The 19,619-nt window shown below is 38.1% G+C and overlaps 1 protein-coding gene across 2 annotated transcripts in view; it reads left to right on the forward strand.

Annotated features, from left to right (window-relative positions):
• LOC138696065 (uncharacterized) overlaps window positions 1-19,619 on the forward strand; it is a 39,006-nt gene that overhangs the window by 9,005 nt on the left and 10,382 nt on the right. For both annotated transcript variants that reach the window (XM_069820587.1, XM_069820588.1), the window contains exon 3: window positions 1,221-1,363. In XM_069820587.1, the coding sequence (XP_069676688.1) occupies window positions 1,221-1,363 (143 nt within the window). The remainder of the gene's footprint in view (window positions 1-1,220; window positions 1,364-19,619) is intronic.

Raw genomic sequence — 19,619 nt, forward strand, 5'->3', positions numbered from 1 at the left:
GCTGGGGGATATTTCCCATTCAGAAGATGATTGTAACATGTTAGCAAATGTGCTTTAAATTCGTTGGTAGCATATTTGTATAATTCTGTATTTATTAAGTCTTCTCCCGGGGCTTTGTTCTTCCTGCTGTTTGACAGGGCATGATTTAAATCCTCTATTGTGAACAGTTCTGCAAAATTATTATCTAATGTAGGGCAATTTTCAAGTGTTTCCTTCTGTGTCCAAAGTTTTGTATAGTAGTTTAACCAAGTATTTTTATCAATTACATTTACCATAGGAGATTCGTTTATATCTTGGTTTAATTTATTTATAAGTTTGTGGGTTTGGATGTGTTATGTCTGCCTCTAATCTTGTTGGAAAATCATTCCAGTTCTCTCTGTGTTTTTTTACTGCTCTTTTTGCTATTGCTCTTTTCAATTTATATGTTATTTCATCATCCCAATTCCTTAGTCCTTTTTTCCTTTTCCATTTGTATTTTGTACCTAAAGATTCATGAGCAACTTGTTTCAATATGTGCGTAAGAATCTCCCATTCTTCAACTGTTTCTCCTAAATCCTGATGTAAGTCTAATAGTTCTTTTATTCTTCTTTGGTCTTTTGGTCTTCTTTGGTCTTTGGTATAGAATTTTAGTAAGTCAATATCTAATTTAGTGTATTAGAGTACTTTATTTCTTCTAATCTTTATATAGTTTCTTCTGCTTTTATCACCTCTCTACCATTTGTTTCTTTGTTTGCCAACATTTCAAACTGCAAATTCTTTACAATACTACAAAACATGCTTTGCGATCGTAATTTGTTTATCACACAGACAGTCAAATGAAAATGGCGGCTCCATTTAAATGTTTTGGTGAAGCTAACATGAGTGAAATAAAATTTTAGGAAGTCAATTAATATTTTATTGTATTGAGTACTTCATTTCTTCTAATCTTTATATACTTCTAATTGTGTAATAGTCATTAAATTCCACTCGAGTTTTGATTTTCTCTAGTTAAATCAAAACCTCTAGTGAGATTATTGTTGATAATTTCCTTCCTAAATAGTAACAATGGTTTGTAATTTTTCCATTTTGTGATGTGAGATGGTCTGCATTCTGAGTTTGTGACACCGAATGTGGTTGACACAAGAACTGACATAAAGCACTCCCGACCAATTCTAGAAGTCAGTATCAATTTGCATAATTTATGCTATAATGTAATTAATTTCATGCTGTTTTGACTGTAGCTGTTATTACACCATTTTCCCACACTTACGTGATGCTGGAGTTAAGGAAATGCTTTCTGAGGCACAAGTGGATCCACGCTAACAAACTTATGCTGATGTTTATAAATGGAGGGTCACGTTGTCTGAAGCCAGTCATGATGAAGGTATGTGTATATATATATATTTTAAGCTGCATGCCGAATACTATACTATTTACGAAGTTCATGTTTATATTTGGAACATAGATTTGTTCAGCAATAACTGTAAATTCTGTTACATTAGAACCTCTGTTAGCCATGATAATGAAGGAAGTGGACTAACTGATTAATCGAAAAAATCGTATAATTCGTATAATAAAAGCTTTTCATAAATTAAGAGCATAGGCACTTACAGTTCCGTAATTTGAAGCTGCTGTCATACTATAACCACTATAATCTTTGCATTTCGAACTGGCGGCTCAAGGTCAAGCAATGGACTGCATTTGTCACGTGTGGTTACCCGAAGTCTGCACCATTCTTCTCAACTGAAGTCAGCTGGGACAGCAGGAATTACCACTGCTTTAGTTCACGTGACATGGAGTTTGTTTGAACATAGTTAACCTCAATTCAGTGACTTGTGCGTGGTTTGCACTTTTGTACGTGACCTTGAGCCGCCAGTTCGATTTGAGCATCTGTATACTACAAACTACACTATACAATGTCATGCTGGTTATAAATAATAAACACAATGAGGTACAGTAATGCACAGCAATTTATCCTTGTTTTTTTTTTATTAAATCGCACACAGTTGTAACACCAGTCTCGTATTCTGATGCGAGATGAGCCACAGTTTATCCTTTCCCAAACAGCTCAATTATTTGCATTTTTTTTCCTGTACTTAACATAACATGTTTTACAATGAATAATATATTATTTTCCATCATTGACTTAACATATCATATAAGGTGTGAACCTTTATATTACATATTTATTCTTGGGTATTAACGTTTTCGTCGGACTAAACGACATCATCAGATACCATTATTAAGTTACAATATAATAATCTCTTATTTGTGTACATGCATATGCCCTTGATGCCAAAAAATTAAAAGCTTAACCCAAGTACATAAAATATAACAGTACAAGTCTTCATGGTTTAAAAATATTTTAAATTTAGAAAATATCATAAAATGTTAAGTATGAAGACTTGCTTACATATAAATTAGACTGTTTTATCATACAACATTATTGTGGATATAATAAAATATCATTTTAACCTGATGATATATTGATGTATTCATGCTAAGCATGCAAGTACTGAGTTATTCAGGCTTTAAATTTTTTGCTGAAAACCATTGATGTTGATAGTGAAGATTGTCACATCAGACGAAATATTACTTATTATGAAACGTGTTCATCTATATTAAATTGGTGACGTGGAGTTGTGTTTGAACCTAGTTAACCTCGGTCTTCAGTCTGGGAAGAATATTATATGAGAATTATGAGGCTAGAAGATTTCCATGATAGCTTGTATTAAAAGAAGACTCCCTCAATCTATAAGCGATGTTGGATATTACTGTAAGCGAAGCTGTGAAGTTATTTTTGGAGATGTGCAAGACTGTGTGTTACTTGTTGACTGGGCGGAAGTTGTATGGTCAGTGGCGTAGCCAGACTAATTATTTTGGGTGGGCCAGATATGCAGGGTTTAGAAAGTACCTGACCCATCTCCTGACAATGCCGCTGCTGTCAACTCTCTTGAAACTCATTCTCGGAAGTCTTATTTAATAACATGCAAAATTATGATACATAATCATGCAAGGCATACCTATACAAACGCTTCATAAGGTGAACTGGAGCTGTCGAGATTTCCTAGCAACGAATCTGTCGATCGCTGATGATGGGTCCTTCAACAAATCCCAACTTTCCTCTCTCTCAATGGATAGAATTACTAGATTACAAATCCTTGTGCTTGACATGATTGTCGAATTTTTTTTCGTTTCAGAACTTGAAAAGTTTTATATCATTGCCTTAATGAAGGACGAACATTTACTAATACCCATTTTTGGAGACTGAGGTGCTTCCTATAATGAATTTGCAAGAGCAAGAATATCGTCTGAACATACCAAATAAAATAAGGTGTCAAATTTTTCTAGCTGATGTAACAATTCAGTAGCCTCCACGGCTTCCTTCTTTTTATCGCTGCCAGACAATTTTTTAGGTCCAATCCAACACAGTTAAATTGGTTCTTGAAGAAATGAATGCATTTTTGACTTCTTACCTTAATGCTATCGACTGTAACTATTGCTCTGAATCCACGGTTTAGTTTTAATGTTGAGTATTTTCTATTAAAACAACGCAAAAATTCGCGTATTTTTTGGGGTCCACCCGCTGGCTTCGCCACTGTGTATGGTGACTATAAGTAAGTAATATTTCTTCTGATGTGGCAACCTTCACTATCAACATCATTGCTTTCCAGCAAAAGATTTAAAGCCTGAATAACTCAGTACTTGCATGTTTAGCATGAATACATCAATATATCATCAGGTTAAAATGATATTTTATTATATCCACAATAATGTTGTATGATAAAACAGTCTAATTTATATGTAAGCAAGTCTTCATATTTAACATTTTATGATATTTTCCAAATTTAAAATATTTTTAAATCATGAAGACTTGTACTGTTATATTTTATGTAACTTAGGTTAAGCTTTTAATTTTTTGACATCAAGGGCATATGCATGTACACAAATAAGAGATTATTATATTGTAATTTAATAATGGTATCTGATGATGTCGTTTAGTACGACGAAAACGTTAATACCCAAGAATAAATACGTAATATAAAGGTTCACACTTTATATAATATGTTAAGTCAATGATGGAAAATAATAAAGTCATTGTATTTCAAAGCCTTACCTGAACAAATTCCTCAAAATGAATTCTAAAATAACATGTTTTGTTTTGACATTCGTGGAAGATATCATGCATAGAAGTTATACAGTACAGTCATTCGAACAGTTGGACAAGGACTGATGGTGCATGAGTTTGCAATTGTGTGCAAGTATGTATGTATCCAATGCCTACCCACTTCACTTCACGTGATTCAAGTTCCCCATATTGCGGATAGATGGCAGGACTGTGACCCATTTTCTAGTTGCATACTACTTCAGCTGGCCACGCTGTAAATGATGTTCTTGGAGTTATTTCTTTGAAGGCAGATAGTGACTATTTTATAAGTTGGGAAAAACACCCCTCCCACAAGTGACTATTTATGTTGCCAGCATTCTTACTACATGCTGTACATGCCGGTAACGATAAAGGCTTGTAATAACTTTCCCTATAAAAAAATTCTTATTACACAATATACATTACTTATATTTTTCTGTAGATAAAAAACAGTCTGATAATCTGCCAATCGGTTAATAAGGTGATGGATAATCGGAGTTCTACTGTAGTAACCACGTTAGTAAGGATGGTGACTAGCAGTAGCAGCAGTCTTATCCTGATACAGTATAATAATAATAATAATAATAATAATAGTAGTAATAATAATAATAATAATAATAATACTAATAATGACACTTGGAAAGAAATTAAATGCAGAATAATATGGGAAATGCCTGTTATTATTCGGTTGAGAAGCTTTTGTCATCTAGTCTGCTGTCAAAAAATCTGAAAGTTAGAATTTATAAAACAGTCATATTACCTGTTGTTCTGTATGGTTGTGAAACCTGGACTCTTACTTTGAGAGAGGAACAGAGATTAAGGGTGTTTGAGAATAAGGTTCTTAGGAAAATATTTGGGGCTAAAAGAGATGAAGTTACAGGAGAATGGAGAAAGTTACACAATGCAGAACTGCATGCATTGTGTTCTTCACCTGACATAATTAGGAACATTAAATCCAGATGTTTGCGATGGGCAGGGCATGTAGTATGTATGGGCGAAATGCATATAGAGTGTTAATTGGGAGGCCGGAAGGAAAAAGACCTTTGGGGAGGCCGAGACGTAGATGGGAGAATAATATTAAAATGGATTTGAGGGAGGTGGGATATGATGATTGAGGCTGGATTGATCTTGCACAGGATAGGGACCGATGGCGGGCTTATGTGAGGGTGGCAATGAACCTGCGGGTTCCTTAAAAGCCATTTGTAAGTAAGTAATAATAATCGTTTTTCTAATCTTAAGAGGCCATTTCCGACCAAAAATCACTGTTGGAATTTCGTATCAGATTATAGTTTTCTGTCTACTATGAACAATGGAAAAACCGCACATTTCTGTGACAACTAAGAGTCGAATTACAAGTTATTAGCTACCATACTACTGACGTCAAGTCTACTGCATACCTCTCATTGTGCAGTATGAGTTCATATTGCAAGCACATGTTGTAGCTGGTAATACAATAATTGTTCCTGCATAAACACATAGATTTTGATATTACTAAAATTAAGCACTACTAGTTTGAACCCCAGACATCTGACTATGAAGAGGAAAACAATACTGGTGTTAAAAAAAAGTATTTAATTCGGATAAATGAACCACTGAAATCAGAAGTGATGTAAGTAAAAATTGTAAATGAGGGTTAAAGTAAAAGGTCTGAGAAATACAGCACAACTGCACTAGGTAGTAATTGACCCCTGAGAGGCAAAGTGGTGTAACTAAATAATTTATTAATTTTGAGTTACAGTTAGGTTTTCGTGTATAAGGTTGTTAACTATTAATTGGTGAAGTGTCATAATTTTATTTCAAAGATTAACCAGTATAAAGCGCTGAGATCTTCTTACACTAACTGGAATCGTCACACCATTAACGGTGTAGTGGTGTAACTCACAGCATCTGCTAGTAACTTCCCTTCCAATCATGTGCTATCACTATTACTGTTTAGTATTTTAGGTTAAAGTTCTGTTTGTTTACATGTACGTAATCATTCTCAAGTTGTACTGATCCTTTCATTCAAGTGGAAAATAGGAAGAAAGATTTGCTTGTTAATTTAACACATAAACGAGCAAAATCTAAGTTCGTAACAGTGGGAAGGCGGACATCACAATGGTAATAATACTTGCAAAAATGTTTGAAGATAAAAACTGTTGCTATGTTAGACATTGTAATGAATGAATGAATCAATTTTCTTAATGTATTCATCTGTTTGCTGACAACATAAAGTCCACTGTAGTCTTTTCAGTTTTGTTTTTCATGACAAATGAGGGGTATTTTGATCGGTGTCCATTGTAGATGCCTGTTGCTAGTAGCCAGAGTTGGGGTGTAGTCAATATATACTGCAGAGCTGTGTCTTCTGCAACTGGTATTGATGATTTTAATTTACTTCTTTTTGTAATGAACTGATTTCTGAAAAAGATAGGAAATCTGTCTTTCCCATTTTAGGCTTTAGCAGATCATTCTCATCAGAATGCTTACCTTTCGGGACTAATTCGACTATTGCCTGTTCAACAACATCGTCCTGATACAAATTTGGAAACATCGTAAGGTCCCAAGTTGGTCACATATAAATATGTTCTGAATGTGTAGACAAAGAGTGTTAATGTATACAAAATATATTTTTGGAGATATTTGCTGTGTCTAATGGACGAGTTCAAAGGCTTCAAAAGAAGAACTCTGTAAAAACACTTCTATTAATAAAACGTCAGCTTTAGTTCTTAATGTCGTCAGGAAACACATTGAAAAGTTTTGAAGATTTGAAAGTGTTTACATCAGGGCATGCAACCCAAATCGTAAATACCTATGTCCTGAATTATTATTGGACATTCATAGAATGTACCTGTACAAACAATACTCAACTGAAGAAAGGGTTATCATTTGACAATATTACAAAAGAAAGTATTTATAGAATGGTATTCAACACGGAATTTAATCTTTCATTCCATTGGCTACTGGAAGATACCTGCGCAAAGTGTGATGGATACAGATCACGTATTATATCTCTGCCGGTCAGTGGCTGTTAAATTTCAAGTGACTTATCTTACAATGTGGGCGTCAGCATATTGAAAAGCATTACAACTTTTCTCCCAACTCCTTGCTTCCCCACTGCAAATGAATCAGTCATTGCAGAAAGGGGATAAGTCATGAAAAACGCGAAAATGAGTTAAGAGTGCCATTGCTTTCTCCAGACCTAGACACACATTTCCATACAGAAATGGGACAAATTTGCTCATTCTCAACGCAAAGCAGAATACCATAAGCAGCGCAGTCATTGCAGAAAGGGGACAAGTCAGCGACTTACCTTCTTTCAGCACTGACTGACAATGTGACGCAACTGAGTGCTGCGGATCTAATAAGTTACGCGCCCATCAGCTAATAAGGAAAATGACAGATAAGCTAGAAGTAGTAAGTGACCCAGGGGAAGAAAACTGTGTTATTAGTGGTAAACGTAATCACAATGAAATTAACTACTGCAGAAATGTAAATAAGAAGAATAAACTGAAGGCATTGGAACGTCAATTCCATTGGGAAGTCTGTAGCAGCCCGTACGACAGGAGAACAATGTGGGTAAGAAACTACTCATTGTTTGTTTAGACGCAACTTTGGGTCATCAATTTTCAACATTCACAATTTCAAAGACCATACGGCGCACTTCTGTTCCTATCATGAAGGTATAGGCCACAAATCTTCAAATGAAGTGTGTTCCTTCTGAACTACATTGAAAATAATGTCCCTTCTTCAGTCAAGGAATTGTATCTTTTCTCTGATAACTGTGGAGGGCAAAATAAAAATCATACCTTAATTCCATTGTTGCTTGCACTGACCGAAATGGGGAGATTTAACAAAATCATTCATTATTTTCCACAACGAGGCCATTCATCTCTTCCCTGTGACCGCAACTTTGGTGTAATGAAGCGCTAACTAAGGAAGACAGACAGGGTATATGTGCCAGAGCAATACAATACCTTGATCCACCAGGCAAACACAAACAACAGATTTTTTTTGTAGAATCAGTTACTATTGATATTTTGAATTTTAAATACTAGTCGCCAGAGTATTACAAGAAAACCACCTGCTCATTAGACACACTGAGGAAGAAAGGGAAAGATAAGAATATGTTTTCTTCAGCACAATTCAGTGAATTTGTTTACTCTAAAGATGATCCAGGATGTGTGACTGCCAGTTTGTTCATTGGTAGTGAAATGAGGAAACACAGATTCTGCATGAAAAAACCAGGTTCTGGACATATAGTAATGCTTACACAAAAGCATACAATGGGAAAATTCCCATTAATACGAAAAAAACTTGGAGACGTATCGAAAGTTAGGCAATACATTCCATTGGAATACACTTTCTTTTACGAAGAGATCCTGAACTGGCCACATTGTGACAAGGAATCTACAAATGACGTGGCTTCCAACGTCTAACAATACACTCTATAACAATTGAAACAGATGATTTTGTGTAGTAGTTTAGTGTATTTTTATTGTGCTCGCCTATATGCAGTTTTTAAGTATTAGTTTAAAAGTAGAGTTTTGATTTAAAACTGTGATATAAGATCACATATTGGTACATTTCTGTAGTAAGACTAATGATTAAAATGCAAAAATAATTATGTAAATGGTGACAGTAATGTAGTAATTACACACAAAAACATCGTTATCATTGTAATTGTTAACATTTAGTTTGTTTTCAAATATTACATTAGCCAAAAATTGTAAATTATATATTTTTTTCTTTTATATTTAACAATTCCTTGCAGAAAGGGGATAAGTCGTGGTTCGATTAAACAACTTTAAACAAAAGTGTTTGAGATGTCAGATGTCTAACATGGTGTATTATACTTCACTATTCATAAACAAAGTAAGAAAAATATTTATAATGATTACTCCAGTATTGGAAGAAGAAAACAGTTTTTATTGATTATCTCAAAAGTAAGATTTTATGACTTATCCCCTTTCTGCAATGACCGATTCATAATGTGACGTTGCACAGAGGCAGAGATAAAATACGAGATCTGTACAAGATTCATTTTGTATTCTTCCAGATTGTGACATTGGTTTCTATGTCATATTGTTTTTCCTTTTTCCGAAAACTTTTATTCCCCTCTCCTTCCTTATATTTTGTTGTATTTTTATTTATTTACGCTTTATTCTCTCTTGTCTCACTAGAGGCAGTCGGGTCTGCCCTATTCCTTTGTTTTCTATTGGTATTGCCCTGTTGCGAGGCTAACTAAAAAAGGGTCACTGTTTATTATTCATTTGTTAGTTCAAATTCCTAACATATTTATTCTTCTGGATGTTTCATTTTGTTTTTCTGGTGCCAGTTTCACTCGACATATGCAGTGATGTGAGGATGTTTGGTGAGATAGCTCGCCCCCTCTGCCTGGGGATGATGGAGTATATGTAGTGCAGTGATGAGAGAACACTCGATGTATGCAGTGATGTAGGTACGCTAGGCAAGATAGGTCGAGGTACTTCATCTGTGTCTGGTGGAGCAGAGAAGTTAACTTACGTCTAGCTGCTGACAAGTGTGGTGCTAATCTCAGCTGCTGTCAGCAGAAAGTTTTGCTGTGTGTTGTCAATGTGTGTGACTGGCTGTTTCTGTTACTTTTTTACCCTTGTGTTATAAGATATACAAATCATTTAGGCCTATATACATATCCGGAATTTAGAGGTAAATGCAAATTATAATCGGACTTAATAAGTTTGCATATAATCACTGTCATACTAGAACTTTGGTTATACCCTAGATCATATATATGTAACAGATAACTCATCACTGTGTTAAAATCGGTAGTGCTTTGAAGAGAACAACCACCAGGACCTCTACCCATCCGCTGTAAACAAATACGAGATGGCAGTACAGTCGCTAATGCAATTCAAATGGGAATTACGACGTGATTCCTTATGTAACAACTAGATGGCAGCATAGTAAACCTGACTGTAGGGCTCTGAGTTCTGTATTCACGACTGGCCTACGCTTGTGTTCATTACACAACTGAGTGGGCCATGAAAAATATATCTCTCCTTGGCAACGGTTTGTTGTTATTGGATTTGTATCTTTCTCACTATAAATAAAACTGTCTCTGAGTTTGATTTACTTATTATACTGTATACATACTACAATTCCACCACTGCAAAGCACAGATCTGGATCGTCCTTTTAGAATGGAGGTGGCTTCTAAATACGTTGTGCACACACGACTGTCACCACTACCAGTTGATAAAGAACTTTGCTCTGTATCTTCGTGTATGTTCGCTGTTTCCATCACGTTGGGATCACCAATATTGTAGTGTGAATACAATATAATAAGTAAATGAAACTCAGAAACAGTTTTATTTATAGTAAGAAAGATACAAATCCAATAACAACAAACCGTTGCCAAGGAGAGCTATATTTTTCATGGCCTACTCAGTTGCGTAGGCCAGTTGTGAATGCAGAACTCAGAGGCCTACATGTCAAAAGTTGTTAACCTCAAAGCCTATAAGGCCGACCTATCTGGGTATATATGATCTAGGGTTATACCTACATATCAAGTTGAAGCATGCAGGTTCTAGTACAAAATTCGACTGTAATTTACGTAGCTTCACCAGTGATGCAAAATTTTCTTTAATAAGTCATATAAAAGCAAAACATTTAGCACCAAGAACAGAAAGTCATTGTAATGTCAAGCGTCTTTGTAAAGAGAGTCGGGCAACAAAACAGGATATTATACATGACTGTAAGTCAGAACATGATATTTGTGTTTTAAGCAAACTATTAAAGTTTTCAAATGAAGTAGAATTTTACAGTTGGAAGACTGAAACTGAGAAAAAAGAAGTGTGTGAGTTTGTTGTATGGCTGTCAAAATATATAAATAAGAAAAGACGGCTCTGCAAAAATGTAATTTAGATGCCATCTTGATGGTGACTTCAAATCAGAGAGGAAGAATGTATGTTACAGTAAAATGTTAGGTAGTAGTAACAAGATTAATGGACATTGCCCCATATTTCACAAATCAAGCAAAATGACAGTCTTGTACTGCAAAACCCATGTCGGTCGTCAGCCAGAGTTGGGCTGTTTAAGACTCACAAACCGGAAGAAATGATATTGCAGCCAAAATAGCTATGAGAATCCCATTCACTAAAATACTGGATGAAGTTAGGGATTCTATCAGCAATTCAGAACTAGACTATATCCATCTCCTTACAAGAAAGGACCTTTGTAATATAGAGAGCAGTGTAGCTTAAAATCAGAAGCTATAAGACACAGCAATGACTGCACAAATGTCGAATCCTGGATAAAGGAGGTGGAAGCAGCTGGTGATGTAGTGTGCTTCTACAAATCACAGGACATTCTCATAGAAACTCATCCTCAATTACATACTGATGACTTTATTCTCATCATGATGAATGACACACAGAGGGAAATACTTAGGCAGTATGGCAACAATTTTGTATGTTTCGGTAGCACTCATGGACTTAATAATTAAGGATTCGAGCTTACAACTCTGTTAATGCTTGTTGATCTTTCTCAGGGTTTTTCTTGCGCATTCATATTTTCTAACAGAAGTGATATATATGTCACAGAATTATTGTTAACAGTTTTGAAAATTGTACGATCTCCAGCCAAAAGTATTCATGTCAGATATGGCTGAAATATACTACAATGCATGGGTTTGGATAATGATGGCTCCTAAATTTTGCCTATTCTGTACGTGGCATGTTGATTGAGCATGGAGGAAAAACTTTTCCAAAGTGAATGGCCGTGAGAAACAGGCTGAAGTCTACAAACTGCTGCGGACGTTGCTGGAGAAGAGAGACGAAACAGCATTTTCTAGAATGCTACAGCAAGCTGTAGTTTTACTGATAAATTATCCAGATACCATTGCTTTCGGTTTTTATTTTGAAAACGAATACAAGCAATCTGTGTGTTGTTGGTCCTACTGTCACTGCCTCCATGCATGATTCAACACAAATATGCACCTCGAACGTATGCATGGTGTACTAAAACACATTTGAGAGGTAAAACCAAAGAGACTGGACATAACAATAATTGACACCATAATGATGTTTGTGAGAGACAAGCTCTATGATCAACTCATTCATCTCCATAAAGGCAAAGTGATCAGCAAACTGTCGATGATTCGACAAAGACACCAACGCTCACTACTGCTTTCTGAAGGCAATGTTATCTGTGAAGGGGTAATATGGAAAGTGCCATCATTAAACAGGAATGAAGTCTATGAAGTAAGTAACTCAGACTAGCAGTAAAGGAAACAACGTATCTTCAGAGAGTAGTTTCATCATCCAGGAACAATCAAATTGTTATATGTTACATTCCTATGCCCGTGTGTCCTGCGTAAACGATTCAAACCTGCCCCTTGCCAAGCAACAGCAATTGTTCTTTCTATCTCACTGAGTCGGTTGTCTTGCTTTTTGTTTCCTTCTCTCTTTTGTGCGGGAGGAAATGAGTAAAGCATGGCTTCACCTCAGCTTCGCACCCCTCAGCAGTGGAAATTTCCACAGTGTGGGAGTGATGCCACGCTAAGCCTCAGAGAGCCTATATAAGGAGAAAATTTTTCGACATCCAGCGAGTCCTGCCTTAGACACGGAGATTGCTGCCATGCTTCTCCCGTCCAGAACTCCAATTCCTCGCTTTGGTGCAGGTGATACTTTTGCTTGGTCGTGTTTAACACACAACCACCACCTCGGGAACAGGAGCCAAGCCGCATCCCTATCTCTAGTGTTTCTTGTTTTCTTCTTTCTACTCGTCGAATCTCTCCATACATATTCTCAACTTATTTCTTTTATTCGCTTCGTCCCATGCGCCCTTCAAATCCACTCCACTTCTCTTATCTCCTCTGCTCACTCCCATCTCTCTCCATTCCCCCCACAGTTACGTTCCTGGTTTCGATTCTCCAACCCTCTCCTGGCTTGTTTTAATAAACCACAGTTCTCTCTTGAACACCCCCTCTAGAGTTGGTAAGTCGCGAGTTCGCTCTGTTTGATCTGTCGATGATAGAGGTCACCCTTCCCTACTCCTGAAGTCGATAAGTCGCACAGTACGTTGTGTTGATCCTCCGATGCCAGGAGCTTGTTCTCGAAATCGATAAGTCGCACAGCACACTGTGTTGATCCTTCGAACTAGAGAACTGTCTACCCGGTTCCATCATTCTTGTTATCCTGCCCCTCCCCCTACACCACGCACATCAGAGCAAGCCATTCTTCCCCAGGCACTCCCATCACATCTATCTCCCTCTCTCCTTCCCAAACCCTACTTTGTTACCATCCGCCATCTCTCCCCTCACCAAAGCCACAGGGCGATCTTTCTCAACTGCTATCACGTTTCTCCCATTTTCTCTATCCCAGGACTCGAGGAGAGACTCAATTCTTTATCATTTCGGAAATAAACTAAGGCAGTTACTTTCCTCTTCAGTGTTATTATTTTCTATGACTTCTCCTCCTGCAACTACTCCATGAAGACCCTGAAAGGGGACGAGAAAGCACTGTCGACGGGCAGCCAAGAAGACGAAGCACCGGGCTCCGCATTGCTTATCTGCTTGTCAAGGCAGACGCACACCAGTGATTCCCGCCTCCTACCACTTCCCCGAGTATTTAGCCCCTTTGGTGGACCATCCCCAGAGACACCACCTGGGCCCTCCCCCACGCCTCATCCCATATCGCCGCTGCCCCTGATGCCCAGGAAGAAGAGAAACTGCCAATGGCGACTGAGCTGGGGAGTAGTCCCCATCGAACTCGGGACTCGGCCACCCGTCACCCAGCCACCACTGACTCCAGATCAACCTCTTTTTGAGGTGGCTGCCTTGCCGCCTTACCAGTGCCCGGACCCCCGCTGCCGGAATCTAAAAAAAAAAAAAAAAAAAAATTAAGCAACAACTCCCTGGCGCCTCATCAGAAGCTCTCGAGGATGGTGATCACAGAGATCAGCACTCAACGACTCCACAACTTACAGCCTTCTTGTCACATCTCTCCCGTTTCCCCTCCTCCACCTTGACTACACATCGGAGAGGAACTACCAAAGGAGACCGGTGTACGATAAGATATTGAAGAACAAGACCTAATTCTTAGACAGTTACAAAATGCTGAAGCCATAAAAAAAATCCTAGTCATCCAACAGAGCAAAGTGAAATTATTACAGAAGTTTACGGAAATTGTTGATCAAGTTGGTTCCGATGAAGACATAGAAATCATTCTAAGACACATTAAACCCATTCTTGCTTGTATTCAGGTCCGAAAATAAAAATTAACTTTTCTCTCCAACCCAGAACATACAGCGCCTAAGGTAATAAAATTTGAACCTCGACAGAGTTTATTCTCAAAAAAAAAAAAAAAAAAAAAGATTCACAAGAAGATATCTTTGTTGCTGTCCAGACCAATGAACAGTGAGGAAGACAACATTGCAGCACAGTTATTGTTACTTCTGGAAACTAGACGAGTGTAGATGTAAATAATGTGTAAGTAGTGATTTTAAGTGTGGGAGCAAATAGTGTGATGGGAATTCATAAAAAAAATTATTCTTGTATAGTTTTGTTTCTAAAGTAACGAAACTGTGTAATTATAATATTTGAACTGTTCATCATAATAATGCAGCTACAGGCACTGGATATCAACTTGAATAATTTTTTGTAAGTACAAAAATTATTTTCACTTCGAATCATGCCCACCAGGAGAATTAAAATTTTTTAGTTCGTACATCTCACCTCTGCTCCCTTCATGTGTCGAATTGCAGGCGGTGGCAGGGACATTGACAATAACCCAAATGTAGTCCACTGTAATAGGGGACATTTTTACACCTTTAGTGATTGGAGTAATGTGTCTACAAGCATCTACAGAGACAATTTTTGATAAATACAATAATTCCTTTTATATTAAAATCACTGATACTTGGTGGCATTAAAATTTTTAAATTCGTAAATCTCACCTCTGCTACATTCCTCTGTTGAAGAATTAAATACGTTTGGGACAGTGACGAATAGAACCGAAACAGCACCACACTTGTTAATGGCTCTGAAACCATGTCAGGAGAGCGCTGGGCTTGTTAATATAACCGAACATAGCCAAGATTAGCACCACACTTGTCAGCAGCTAGATATGAGGAGTATGACAGAACACCCGACATATGGAGTTGCGAAGAGGACTCTTAGCCAGACTGGTCGCCCATTCCATTGGTATTTGACAGACCACACCATGCGACTAGGATTTATCGTTCTTCTAAGAAGACGACAAAGTAAGATTGGTACATGAAATATATACCCCTGCATTTGAAGACTGTTCTTTTTTTTTGTGCTCTACAATTAGTGATATTGGTCTGGATACGAAATTTTGTGAGGTATCCATTAACCTTTTTGGGCATGGACTGTTACGTTTCTGTTCGGTGTGTTATGCTAGGCAGTGCTACTCCATATTATATTACTTAATGGGGCAGCTGGTACCACCTTTTAGATTTTTGTGAGATAGTTAGAGTTATCCCTTTTGGTATCAGATTTCTACTTTCCTCCCACTCTCAGGAGATATGAAGGATTTTTAGTAGCATTTTTATTTATTAGCTTCTTCTTTCTTCTTATCTGCCTCCTGGGTGTGGGGAGAAAGGTTATTTTTTTTTCTGGTTTTCCTTAGCATCTATGTTTCTGTCTTACTATTTCACGATTGTTTGTTATTTGTTAATTAAAGTGACTCTTAATAAGAATTGTTTATGGTATTTATTATTGTTAACTGTGACATCTCACAGGTCTCTCTTTAGATTCTTGTCCCCTCAACATTCGCATACTCTGCAGACGGAATGGGTAACGACAATTCACAGTGGTAGCTTTGAGCCTGGTTATTACAGCACAGCACAAGATGAACCAGAAAAAGAAAGCATATGTAGCCAACATAAGTGGCATTTGATGGAGGCAGAGAAGACAAAGATATATTTATATGTAGACACAGAATATTCCAAGCAACATAACAAAACTAGTTTTCACTTTCGACCTTCAAAAATCTCTTGCGTTCCCTATGTTGTCGATGTCTAATGCTCATTTTTTTTAGTAGGTTATTTAGTGTCTGAATCAGATGAAGGTGATAATGCTGGTGAAATGAGTCCGGGGTCCAACACCGAAAGTTACCTAGCATTTGCTCGTATTGGGTTGAGGGAAAACCCCGGAAAAAACCTCAACCAGGTAACTTGCCCCGATTGGGAATCGAACCATGGCCACCTGGTTTCGTGGCTAGACGTGCTAACTGTTATTCCACAGGTGTGGACTAATGCTCATTATAAACGTAACATGAATGTTTATAATTTCAGTGTTCATCATCCTTGTAGCATTCGTATATGTATAGGCTGAAATGGTTGCATAAAAAATTGGGTCCTGCCTTGTGAGATTCATTCAAGACCATTGCAAAGAGACGACCTACAGCGATGCACGCACAGGGAAAAATAGAAATATTAAGCTTGCATTAATATGGAAAACCATTATTGATTTCAAAAATAGACCTCAAGTTCATGATCTCAAGACACTCGTTCTTACCAAATGACAAGGATTTTGGAAATATTGAAACAATTGCAAGGTGTGCATAAAATTTCACACCTGATACTGGTATTGCATTATTGCACTTAAGAAGGAAACAGTTCTTGGCTCATAAAACGGTCCAAGACGATTTTTTTTCAACTCGAATCCTAGAGAATTGTATTGCCAAGAGAAAACTGAACAAAGAAGGTAAACTGTTGAGCTGGCTGAAAGTGAGATTAGATTTATTAAAGATCATGATATGAAGATGTTGTATAAGGAATCACTAGTGATTCAGTTAGTTTCTCATGTTTGGACCTTGGGAAAAGAACCAAAGGAAGACCTTGCAGATTGATAAATTCAGCTGATTTGATGAAACTGTATAATTACGAGGTGCATCCAGAAAGTAAGTTTCCCTATTTTAAAAAAAACACTTTCAGGAAAACATTTATTGGCAACAGGTACAGCAATATTTCAGCTATTTTTCAACATAGCCACCATCAGAATTGAGACACTTGTCGTATCGTGGGATCAACTTTTGTATCCCTCTGTCGTAGAACTCTGCCACCAGCGTGTGACATTGAGGTGCAAGAAAACGTGAAAATCGCTGGGAGCAAGATCAGGACTGTAGAGTGGATTGTCAAACAACTCCCACCCAAATTCCGTCAAAACAGCTGCTGTGCGCCAAGTGTGGACGAACATTGTCATGGAGGAGCACAACACCTGCAGTAAGCATTTCAAGCCTCTTGTTTTGAATGGCACGTCGCAATTTTCGTAGTGTTTCACGGAAACGGTCAGCGTTCACTGTTACACCTCTTGGAAGGAAGTCAATGAGCAGAATGCCCTTCTTGTCCCAGAACACCATGCACATCACTTTCCGTACCGACAGCGTCTGTTTGAATTTCGTCCTGACCGGAGATCCACTATGCCGCCAATGTATTGACTGCTGCTTGGTTTCCAGGGTGAAGTGCGAAATCCAAGTCTCATCGCCCGTGACGATCCTGTCGAGGAACTCGTCGCCGTCATCATGATACCGTTGCAGAAATGTCAGTGCTGCTCCTAAACGTTGCTTTTTGTGTTTGGGTGTCAGGTTTTTCGGCACCCACCTGGCACACACTTTTTTGAACAGCAGGTGCTTAGTGACAATCTCATGCAACAAGGATCGCGATATCTGCGGAAAATGGCTGCTCAGCTCCGTAATCGTGAAGCGACGGTTCTCCATGATGCACTGCCGCACCAGCTCAACACGATCATCATTGATGAGGGACGGTCGCCCACTGCGCTCTTCATCATGGACACTTTGACGACCTTTGGAAAACTGCCTACACCAGCGACGCACCATCTGGTTACTCATGATGTTCGGCCCATAGACCTGACAGAGCTGCCGATGAATTTCAATTGGCGCAATGCTTTGTGCATTAAAGAACTTTATCACTGACCGAACCTCGCAGGCGGCGGGAGAAGGAATAAGAGCTTCCATTTCAGACCACTGCTGCCATGCTACTGGCACCATGCGGGACCTGTCCGGCTGGCATATGATTGATACATCATAGATCTGTTACGCATGCGCAATTGACACGGCTAATTACGTTTACTTTCGAGGGGAAAAAATCGGGAAACTTACTTTCTGGATGCGCCTCGTACTTAGGGCAGTGACAAGTGCAAAGAACGAGAACATACTTGAACTTCATTGTATACCTCCGAATCAGCACCACTGTTTCCTTGGATTACAAAATGTGAATGATATGTTACACTCTGGGCCACTTTCAGATGACGATTAATGTAGGAGGTCTCTGCATCCTTTGTTTTCATTCGAATGGCCTTATTGGATTGTCTTCTTATTAAATTTACGTTTGGAAAGAGGTTTAAAATTCTGATCAATCCTTCAAGTTCTGTCATTGAAATACATTTGTATTTTATTAATTCAGTATTCTTACGACTGTTCTTAATGGGAGTTGATGATAAAAAATGTAGTTACTTTGTGATTAACAAAATAAAGAATTGTTTCGTTTTTGTAAAAATACTTTTATTGAAGTTTAACTGTCCAATCCCACTCTCTCTCTAGGTTAGGAGTTGCAGATGAATAAAGATATTAAAATTTAAAATAAATGTAAAAAATAAAACTCTCAAGTAATTGGGCCACCTCTACCTATCCATCGATCAGGAAACCTTCGATCCAAGTACCGGCGAGCCGTACGACTGAAGTGTGCAGGAGCGCCATCATGCAAGAAGTGAATGTGTTGACGATTGATCAGTGGAGTGTCTTTTAAAACATGGGGTCCAACTAATCGATCACCAATGATACCGGCCCACATGTTGTGGGAGAACCGCACCTGGTGATGAGATGGAACAGTTGCATGTGGGTTTTCATATGCCCATACATGCTGATTGTGGAAATTTGTTATGCCATCTCGTGTGAACTGTGCTTCATCTGTAAATAATACTAAGGCAGGAAAGTTCGGATTTACACCACACTGCTGCAAGAACCACTGACAGAACCTAACTCGTGCAGAGTAATCTGCAGGGTAATCTGCTGGTGACAGGGCCTGTACATGTTGCAAATGATAAGGGTACAATTGATACTCTTTCAACAGTCTCCAGACAGTCGTATGAGGAACATTGACTTGCAACGCTACCCTTCATGTGCTGATAGAAGGAGTCATGTTCACAGTCTCCAGAATCTCCTTCTGGAGTTGTAGATCTTGGTCGTCCCCTTCCCAAACCAGGAGAGTTACATTTTCCATACTCGCACAGACGGTAATGGAGACATACAAATGTCTTCCGATCTGGACATTGTCGCTGTGGGTACGGTACCTCTCCTGGTACAAACGACGAGCCAGCGCAGCATTGCCGTCCGCCTTACCGTACATGAAGTGTATCTCTGCCAGCTCTTGATTTGAATACATGTCGCACAGTCTAACGCCTGCACAACACTGAATGTAACTTTCGCCTCGGAATGAACTGTCGGAGTGCCCTCTTAATGTCTCCTTTGACGGCAACGACCTGCGGAAAAAAA

Source organism: Periplaneta americana, chromosome 3 (assembly GCF_040183065.1).
Source record: "Periplaneta americana isolate PAMFEO1 chromosome 3, P.americana_PAMFEO1_priV1, whole genome shotgun sequence".
Lineage (NCBI taxonomy): Eukaryota > Metazoa > Arthropoda > Insecta > Blattodea > Blattidae > Periplaneta > Periplaneta americana.